Raw genomic sequence first — 11,025 nt, 5'->3', positions numbered from 1 at the left:
CTATCAGGTCTTAACCAAAACTGCATGGCATTGAAAGCCAGCTGGTGATTTAATAATGGCATTAGCTACATAGTTTTGTAATTGGATGTACAGTATGATAAGTTGGAATCATGTGCAGCGTTCAAACTGGAAACATTAAAACCAATAATGTCATGTCCTGCATTAGGAAGGTTATATGGAGTAACCTTTCTAATGGCATTTAGAATGATTTAGTGTCTGATGAAAGAGGGTGGTCTGCCTCTTATCTCATTAGACAACATTAAGGTCCAATAAATGCCTTAAAATTTATATATTTAAAGAATATTTTGATGAAAAAAGCACTTTGTAAACAGAGTCTCTTTAAGAATAATGTGTATATTTATTAATGACAAGGTCTTTCTCTCGTGACCTTTGACCTTAATTTGGAAGGGCATTCAACTGTACAAATCATACACAAAGATGTATCTGTAGTATTCCATGTTTTTTGCAATTATCATTCATCACTTACTTCAGGAATGGTTTTTTTCCGTATTTTAAAATCGTGCACTTCAGTGGTAAATGGTGGTGTGTGTTTTTTTTATTTACTGCATTATCAACCACTCTATTTTTAAGCACAACACAGAAGGTTTATTTGATCTGTCTTAGTTGTTATTAGTGCGAGGATCAAACGTGCTTCAGGATGATGTTTTGTTTATTTGCTGCAGAACTATCTGCTTCTTTAAATCGATATTTGCAGTACAAAGTACAAAGCATCAAAATCACTCTGATGCACTGATAAACATGGGGTACAGTGAAGTTCCACAGCAGTCATGTTTCTTGAGTATAGAAGAAGTAAGCGATAGTTAGAGAGAAGCAAAAAAGTTAAAAGCCACAAAATGCCCTCGATTAATGGACACAAACCTTGTAAGGCAATGGAATTATGCAAGTTTTCATAGGTGATTCCAAGGCCTGTCAGCACTGCAGGAAGCAGCATGTCTTCTGGACACGAACCCGTAATAAATACTGTAGGATTGCTAAAATACTGTAGGATCTTAAATGGTCAGCAGAAATGTCAACAATTGGTCAACAAACATAAAATGAACCTATTCCCCCAGGTTCACTGGGTGCTGAATATAGATTTGCAAAGTGAGTAAGGGAGTGCAGTCAAGTGACCTTTCATTAGGACAAGAGCGTATCAGAAAATGAGAGAAACTAAATTACTATGTTCCATTAGCACTCACGAGGACGCCTGCAGTTTAAGGGATCACGAGAATGAAGTGCAGCAACTGAATTATACTGTTATTGACGGCGAATCGCTGTGAATAAGTTATGCAACCAGTCTGTCTCTCCCTGGCTGACTGTCACACCTCACTTCTCTCTCTGATGGCTGAGATAAAGCCACAAATTAAAACTCTGCTGTGTCATATGAAATGCATCAGACTTGCTTCAGAGCATACATTTTATTTGTGACAGCAGAAATGAGTCATAAATCAAGCAACTATTGCAAAAACTCAAGGAGAACCAACACACATTATTTTAATGATAGTAATAGCTTCCCCTTTGAGGCTCTGTCAGGATCTGGTGGACAACTCTGCCAAGTCAAACATGCAAAGCTACCTGCTGTGACGACCCCTTGTGACAAGGGAGCAGCTGAAAGTAGCTTTTTACTAATAACTTATACATATTTTAGAAATACTGATAAGTTATATAACTGTTACTTTCACACAATTTAGCATCATGGCTACGCAATTTATAAAGCTAATTAACTTGACAACCAAACTATGTTAAGTAAATGAGTTGCAAGCCCATTTGTGTGTCGGTCTGGGTTAAAGTCCACTGATGCATGTCTCATGACATCCCATGCATGCACAGAGGTACTGTAGCATCTCATGATCTGTGCTGAACTTTGACCAAATGGATGGGTGGGAAATGATAGAAAGGCTCTGAGGTGTGCACACGCGCGCGCGTGTGTGTACGTGTTACAACCCCCGCTCTCATTAATGCTTAGACATCACTATCACCGCGACAGACCCCTTTCACTATCAGTGTTTGGGTTCAAAGGAAGAGGCAACGATCGAGAGGATTAGACAGGATGATGTGACAAAAATAGATTCTGTTTAAAGAAAGGTTAAAAATTACATTTGGACACTGCTATTTTAGGTTACACCATATTGGGAAATTGAAAAATCAGAGTATCAGTCTTGAAATTTGCTACAATGCAGAATTACATTAAGAATAATAGTTTCAATACAACAAAACATATCAAGAGTGGACCAACATAAAGAAAGCTACTCTGTCTTTATGTTTTAATTTCCTCATATTTTGACATTGAATGTTTTTTCACTTGTATTCAGTCCTCACCAGTCCTTGTACCTGACCTTTTTTTATAGATAAATAATAATACATTTTATTTTCAGGCTCCTTTCGAGGCACTCAGTGACATCTTAAAAGCAATTAAATATCAAAATAACAGCATGCATAAAATAAGAGATGTAAAACATCAAGATTTAAAGGATTAGATTGTTAAGCCACTTAACAATGACCTATGAATTTTTTACGCAACTCTGAATTTAAGCATAGGTATTATTAATCTCTTGATCTCTTCCACAGCATGTCTTTGGTCCTGTCTTCCTTTCCTCACGTCCAACCGGTTACAGGAGATGGCCGCCCCTCCTTGAGCCTGGCTCTGCTGGAGGTTTCTTCCTGTTAAAAGGGAGTTTTTCCTTCCCACTGTCGCCAAGTGTTTGCTCATAGGGGATCATCTGATTTTTTGGGTTTTCTCTCTATTATTGTAGAGTGTTTGCCTTACAATATAAACCACCTTGAGGCAACTGTTGTTGTGATTTAATAATAATGGATTGCATTTATATAGCGCTTTTCGGGACCCTCAAAGCGCTTTACAATTCCACTACTCATTCACTCTCACATTCACACACTGGTGGAGGTAAGCTACAGTTGTAGCCACAGCTCCCCTGGAGCAGACTGACAGAGGCGAGGCTGCCATATCACGCAATTGGCCCCAAGGACACAACGACCAAGACAGAGAAACCGGCAACCTTCCGGTTACAAGATGAGCTTCCCAAGCCCCTGATCCAAATTTGGATCTATAAAAATACAATTAAATTGAATGAATCAGTGTTGTGTCTAAACATAATAAACAAAGAACCAGTAGCGGGCCTAAAACATTATCTAAAGTAGATGGACCGTATTTTAAAGTCATGCACAAATTTTATATACACAATATTAAAAGTACATTGTTGTTCAAGTCTTGAGCCAAGCCTCATTTCTTCATATTTTGTGAGGAAAATGGGAAATACGTGCAGCAATCAAAAATGTGCAAGCATACCTGGAAATAGAGTATATGAGGCAAAAACAGAGTTTTGACAATTAAAACAACATTTGGTGTGACCACAGGTTTTCCTGTCATTTTTCATGTCAAGCTTTTAGCAAATACCTTGAAATTGTATTTTTGCACCTTGTTGGTGTACAAATGTATATTTATTTCTATTTCATGTCTGTGGAATTGGGTTACATTTGGCTTTTTCATAGATTCAACTAAAGAAAAAGAAACACCTAGAGATACCGTTTAAAATTGGATCTTTGGTTAGCTTTCTTTTATGTGTAGACACAACACTGGTCCATCCCTTGAGCTATGTACTTTTGTATGCTTGAAAGATTCATAGGTCAGTAGTAAGTGGCTTCATAAACAAATACATTCCTCTGAAGATGGTCAGCTACAAGGAATAGATTGAGAAAGAGTGAAAAAAAGAAAAACAGCCAGTCTAAAGAAAACCTTTTAAAGTCATAAAGCCTGAAAAACTATTGCTCAAGACCACTTAAATGTGCAAGAAAATCTGACTCCTTTAAGCAAACTATAAAGAAATGGGGGGTGGCTCAGCAATTTTGCATCATACTGGTATTTATATGCTCACTTAGGTTTTCCAAAGCACTAACTTGAGAATGAATATAGGGAAGTAAACATAAACAACTTTTTCTTTATAAAAGTAGAAGAAACAGCACAAATTTTAGATACTTAACAATAAAAGTAATCTACCTCAGAATTATTTTTTGCAGGTGTCAAATGGCTATTTTTATGTGTTGTTTCTTGACACTCAAGCCTAGAGTCCATAAATCAACGTTACCCATGTTTTTCCAAGGACCTCCTCAAAACCCCTGTCGAACCTTTAAAATTTCCGTGGAACGAAATTTTGGAATAACAGCGCCACCACCGGTGGACCAGGGAACAATCTGAGAGGGTTAACTAAATGCTGCCACCTAACGGTTTTATTCTGACACAGCTTAATACAGATGTTTCCAGGACGAGATAAATAACTGTTCCGTCATTGAAATCAAGCAAGTAATGGTAGTTTAAAAGAAAAACGAAAGGGAAAAGAAACTGAAACACCTTAATCAAAAGTACATTCAGAACTTGTATTGTTGGAACTGTAGGGCATTTAGCCTGATTTTCTAATCAATAAAACGGTGTTTGTGCCATAACAAAATGCTCGGAATATGTATCCCTTTCGTTTTAAGTTTCTTTGTGCTGCTGAGTAACTTTGAGTTAATAGACAAAAGTGATTATATACACTATCTTTATCATCAAATCAGCAGTCCTACTTTTACTCACTCACTCTGACAACATATTCCATCTATCCCTATTATGATACTATGTCCCCGAACATGTATGTAAACATGTAGCACTAAAACATTGCTAATGACGATGAAGGCACCATTGTGTCACGTGACCAGTCCACAGCTGAGGGATACCGAGGTAGGCTTGCCCGTTGCTAGTCAGTTAGCCTCGTTAGCTGACTCCAGTAATCCTGGCAGCCGTGTATTTTCCGCACTAAAAAAAAGAGAAAATTACCCCAGTGATTTGCACTACCAGCCATGGAGAGGATGCAGCGCACACGATCGTCTTCTGTATCCCCTTCTATCGTCAGCTTCTGTTTAGACGTCAATGTCATAGTTTGTAGCTAGAGCTGTCCAGTTAGCTCAGCTAGCTTGTGTCTGGCCAACGCAGGGCCAAGGCCAGCCGAGAAAAGGCAGGCCGTCGGGTGAGTATATTTACGCTACAGCCTGTTTGTGTTTTTGACCACAGCGATGGGACTTTCTATACAAGTATCATATCCCAGCTTGTTCGCTGGCCTCTGGTTATGTTCTGTACACGTACGTTGCTTTATTAAATAAATTAGCTTTCGTCGGCGCTGCATGTTAGCGTTACTGTATCGGGGATATGGACATGTACGGCATAATTAATGTCAGCTGGAAAATTTTAAGCAACTCAGTCATGTACCAGAAATAGAGTCGGATTTTGATCTAGCCTTTGATGTGTAACGTGTCGATAACAGTACTAAGTAATCACGGTAACATCAGGAAGCTTTTTTTGTGCACCTTTAAATACACGAGTATATTGGCACACTGTCTTTTGTGATTTGTCTTTTGTCTTTTTTTAAGGCAGCTACATAAGATTGCGTTGTTGACTATATCACATTGCACGACTATTGCAGGGACAGGTATGGGTAACACACGGCCACCCTGATCCCACTCCTAGTGTCCTTAAGGTCTATCTGAAATGTCTATCTACACCGCAGTGTGCTTCCCTCAGAGTTTGTTGAAGCCAGATACTAGTTATTAAGAGACATCATTTTTGTGGAGTAAAATATTCAAACGTTTTTTCAGGTCTGCAACTCACACCAGTACCTAATATGTCACGTGTGGCACTTTTTGAAAACCATCTGACATTTGTTATATGTAAATTGAGGCTGGGTTAATATTGCAATGAAATTCGTTTGACGAGAAAAAACAAACAAATCACTAAACATCTGAAAATTTAACAATATTAACAAGTTTAAAAACTACCAAAAAGTATATAGAGAGAAATAAACATTTCGAAAAGTCATAAATATGTAAACAATTTTCAGTTTAAATGTGTTCATAGGGTGATGGTTTGTGGCATGCTGTGTTATTGTACATGAGAAAAAGTGACAGGTTAAAGTATTACAGTATTTCTGATTATTCTGTATTAACATTGCATTTTTATTACACTATTACAACATGTTTTTGTATTTATGAAGTTTTAATACTAAAAAACAAAACCAAGGAAATACTTTTTAGAATCATTTTTGTTATCAATAATTGATGGGATAATATCACTAGAATTCATAGGCCTGCTTTGAATCAGAATAGCTGTAAAGCTTTGCAGGCCACTTTAAATCCTGCCTGTGATTGTGCAGATGAATTGAATTAAAAGTAGCCAACCTTGGTCATAAATAAAGTATACAGCAGCCTAATAGTGTTAAATATAGTAGAAGCTTTTATGTTATTCGTTTATTTTAAAAAAAATGTTTTTATGTAATTTTGACTAAAGTCCAGCTGCAGATCAAGAATACCAGTGAGCTAGCAGTGTTGGCAGTGAAAGCAGACATTTATGTGCATATATATGTGCACGTATTCATGCTAACCATCACTATTCATATTCGGGAAAATTAAGAGCATAAAGTAATAATCTAAGCCAACCATACTTTGTGTCTTCATCTTTTCCAGCATCCACTAGGCGATAGCTTTGTAGGTGGAGGAGAAGAAGTGGAGTTGAACATCACCTTTTGGATCAGAGCTCCTTTCAAATTCGCCTCCGCCTTCATCTGCATCGCTGTCACCTACAGCTGACTATGTCTTCATCAGGCTGCTGTCACCTACCCGGCTCCCTTTGTGATTACTCTGGCACTGCCGAATCCAATGCCTCCAAGGATTCTGAGGAGACTGACTCCACCGCGCAGGCCCAGTACATTGCCAAGGTTACGGCTAAAGATGGCCGCCCACTCTCCACCGTGGTCAAAGCGGTGAGCTCACAGAGGTAAGGGAGTGAGAAACACGCATGGTAGCCAAATAAATGTAGTGTAATTAAACTGTGTATATGTTATTGTTACTTTTCTGTCTTCAATGCTCTGCTGTCTCTCGCACAGCGACGTGGGTATGTGTCGGATTTGTCACGAGGGAGCTGGAGGAGAGACGCTGCTCTCGCCCTGCGACTGCACTGGTACTCTGGGTAAAGTGCATAAAAGCTGCTTGGAGAAGTGGCTGTCATCCTCCAACACCAGCTACTGTGAACTTTGTCACACTGAGTTCACTATTGAACGGCGACCACAGCCACTCACTCAGGTTAGAAAAGTTTTACTGTGTGAATTCATTTCTCTTCTTTATGGGTTTTTATAAAAAGCGGTTAGTGTGTGGGTTTATTCTGGGCGCTCCGGTTGCCTCCCACAGTCCACAAATGCTTGTTAGGTTAATTGGTGATTCTGAATTGACTGTATGGCTCAGTGCGAGCATGAATGGCTGTCTGTTTCTTTGTATGAGACCTGTGATTGACTGGGTGTATCCCACCTCTTCCCTAATGTCAGGTGGGATAGGCTCCAACCTCGGTTCAATAAGAGGTTAACGAGATGGATGGCCGTGAGCTTTGTCTAAAGCAAGGAGATTATTTCTTCTTTTGCCTTGTACTGATATTTTCAGCTTTGTAAGCATTTGGAAGATTTAATTTAAGCCATCAAGTATCTGTGCCAACAAGTAACATGTTTACCAAGTGGGATCATTTGCGTGTACTGAGGATTGGTTTGCTTGACCTTGTGTGAATAGTGTTCGGTTAGAATACTCTTTTTAGTGGCTTTATTAATTACTTCATGCAGGCAGCTCACTCCTCTTTAAAGCTCATTCTTAACATTTGTTTTTATAATCTAAGACACATCAGTTAATCATTTAATGTGCTCGATTCAGGCGCATCTTTGACCTCCCCATTTTGGTCTTTTGCAGTGGCTGAAGGACCCGGGCCCTCGCAGTGAGAAGCGCACGCTGCTCTGCGACATGGCCTGTTTCCTTCTTATAACACCCCTGGCAGCTATCTCCGGCTGGCTGTGTCTGAGGGGCGCACAGGACCACCTGCAGCTGAAGAGCAGACTTGAAGCTGTTGGCCTTATTGCCCTCACCATCGCCCTCTTCACTATCTACATCCTTTGGACACTGGTAACCAAATGCAGAATGATTTTTTTCCCTCTTTGGCTTTTGTAGATCCATAAGTAGATCCAAGTGTTTATAAGGTAGTTTAGATATCAAAGCCCTTTTTTAATAGTTTAGATATTTTAAAAAAGAGCTTTGATTTTCAGTTATGATACCCAGACAAGCACACGTCCGGGTAATTGTTCTTACCTTGATTATTGTAGACATTACGGTATTGTTTCTGGGTACAGCTTCAGTCAGTTGTGGAGACGTGAAGGCATGTGGAGTATATTGTGGCCTAGGGCAGTTTATTTGAGTGTTGGAACAGAAACCGAACGCCTGCACATACATGCATAGCTGATTGCGAATACTGACAATAAGTTGTCAGTATTCGCAATCACCTTTCGTTAGCTGGAGTTTTTAACAGGGTCTGAAACTGGGCTTTGGTAAACTAAATGGCTTTTTTTTTTTAAAGTATTTTCCTTTTATCGTTATTGAAAATGTCAAACTGACTGTGAAAGCTCGGCCTTTCTACTCAGGTTTCAGTTCCCTGTCGTGCAGTAGTTGCTGTGCTGCATCTGTACTACTCTCTCAGATATCTTTGTGCTAGTTTTATTGATATCTGTCTTTTTGTCCTTTGTTACCTCTTGTCTCGCCCCCTCCCTATTTCTTTTCATTCACTCTCAGGTGTCATTTCGGTATCACTGTCAGTTGTACTCGGAGTGGAGGAGGACCAATCAGAAAGTGCGCCTGCTAATGCCCGACATGAAAGGGGCACACACTACCCAACGCTCTGTGCCAACCAAGTCGACCAAGAAAATGACTGACGAGACCATCGTATGAGTGCTGAGCAGGGGCAAGTGGAATATTTAAAATAGAGCCCGCTGAAGCACTCTCTAAAAACAAAATTAATCATATTAATGAACTTTTGCACTTCATATGGACCATTCTGAGGGAAGAACTGCTTTTTCCCCCTCCCCCTTCTGTTTTCTTTATTAAAGCACTTGATGTAAACTACTATGGTATTGGCTAGCCACAAAAGTGGTTTTGAACTTTTTGAACTCATTCAGGAGTCCTTGTTGATGAAAACGAACAGTGCCAGGATGCGAATGCCTGGACATATGGAAAATGGACTAATCAGCCGGACTTTAAGTCATTGTCACAAACTTACGAAATACTAAGACACAAGCTAATGTAGCAGAATATAACTGATTCAGCATGCTACTACAGTATAATATGAAACATATTCACTACCTATAATTCCCCCAAGCCCCTTCACTACGTATTTAGCTGTTTTGGAACAATGGGCAAGCAATAGCCCGGCGGAGGATAATAATCTAAAAAAAAACAAAAAAAACATTTTTTGACAAGCTCTGTGAATAATCTTCTCTTTTGTTCTGCTTTTAACAAGTAGGGGGCGACATTCGTTCATACCACTCTCCTTGTCTATAATCTGAACCCTTCTTCATTTTTCCAGGAAAAGCTTTTTTTCTTTGTTCTTTTTTTCCATTGCTGTCTGAAGAGTGGAAACCAAATCACTTTCCTGTTGATGCAGGTCTCGTGTATTAATCACACTTGTCACGGGGGCCAGTGGGCATTGTAGTACATGGGATAACACTAACTCCAGCTGACGGATGGCAGTGCAGTAACGTACAGGACACGAGTGTTGAAGGTGTGGAAACATGTTTACATTTTAATCGGATTATGTTTCTTCTACTGTCATAAAAGTGCATTAGCAAACAGCCCTGCTCCACTTGTAAATGCACCATTCATCAATTGAGCTGCCTAGCAACGACCAGTAGTAATGTCTTACATCACAAGTGATGCAATTTTAAAAAGCGCAGAATACAGCTTTGGGAAACATGACATTAATGGATTAAAAACACAGGTGTATCAGAGCAGACTGGTGCTTCGTAAAGGTCCAAAAAGGCAAACGTGTTCTGAGATGTCAATCGATATATGCAGCATTTGTTAGACAAAGTATTTTGTGTTATTGTAGTCTTCCTGCTGCAATCCCCTGGAAAATTGGGTTATTGTGCAATAAAACATGAGGGACTCCTGGACTCGGATGTGGGTGATCTTTGTGCTCTCTTTTCTTTTCCTTATTCCACAGAGAAGATGACTGAATAAACTGTGAGTTATACCACAATCTAAAAATGAACCGATCTCCTGTTTAATATTTTTGTGTTGGGAAATTTTGCATGTGCATTTTGTACAGTGAATGTAACCAATGATCGAAAGTACATTTACTGAAGTACTGTCTGAAGCATTTATACTTCCTTTTTAGGCTATATTGTACTTCGCTATATTTCAGAAAGGAAGTTCACTGAACCTGTTTTTCATGCTATAGTTAGGGTTTGACCTTAAACACATGTTTTTAAATATATTTATTTACTAAGTAATACAGTCGTGGTTCCCAACCTGTCTTTAGACACCCCTCACCACCACCAAATAAAGAAGTGTTTAGCTGTTTTTCAGATTGAAAATGAGTTAAAGTGGTTACCTTAAATAGTGATTTCCTCTTTTAGCTACTCAGATGACACAATTTAAGTAACTCTTTCAGACCTGTCTACACCCAGTGTACACTTATTTTTAATTCAATTCAATTTTATTTACGTATATAGTACCAAAGCCTTTTATATTGTACAGCCAAGACCTTACAATAACACCCGACATTCTTGGATCACTTTTATTTCCCGTTGCCTTTAGAACTGTGTTAATTCCGTGTTAACTCTTCATGGCATAAAGTCAACATGTAGGCTTATTTTGTTAATCATTTGGTACCAAGGCCCCAAGTGTCCCAAGAAAATATCCCCACAACATTACACCTACAACACCAGCCTGAACTGTTGATCTGAGGAAAGATGGATCCATTCTTTCATGTTGTTTTCCCTGGCATCCGTATGTCACAGCACAAATTGAAAGTCATCAGACCATTCAAGATTTTTCCTGTCTGCTGTCCAATTTTGGTGAGCCCGTCCTAATTTTAACCTAAATTTGCTGTTTTTAGCTGACAGCAATGGCACCTGGTGGGCTCGTCTGCCACTACTAGGTTGGACATGCTGCGTGTTTAGA

General features: G+C 39.2%; 1 protein-coding gene across 1 annotated transcript; it reads left to right on the top strand.

Moving 5' to 3' along the window:
* Positions 1-4,720: 4,720 nt before the first annotated feature.
* On the top strand, positions 4,721-10,111 carry LOC134617542 (E3 ubiquitin-protein ligase MARCHF2-like). Its single transcript, XM_063462821.1, has 5 exons — positions 4,721-5,015; positions 6,505-6,814; positions 6,924-7,119; positions 7,768-7,977; positions 8,638-10,111. The coding sequence occupies exons 2-5, from the start codon at positions 6,630-6,632 to the stop codon at positions 8,791-8,793; spliced, it is 747 nt and encodes a 248-aa protein (XP_063318891.1). The 5' UTR covers positions 4,721-5,015; positions 6,505-6,629; the 3' UTR covers positions 8,794-10,111.
* The last annotated feature ends 914 nt before the right edge of the window (positions 10,112-11,025 follow it).

Source organism: Pelmatolapia mariae, linkage group LG18, assembly GCF_036321145.2.
Source record: "Pelmatolapia mariae isolate MD_Pm_ZW linkage group LG18, Pm_UMD_F_2, whole genome shotgun sequence".
Taxonomy (NCBI): Eukaryota; Metazoa; Chordata; class Actinopteri; order Cichliformes; family Cichlidae; genus Pelmatolapia; species Pelmatolapia mariae.
This window is presented reverse-complemented; position numbering and strand designations above follow the sequence as displayed.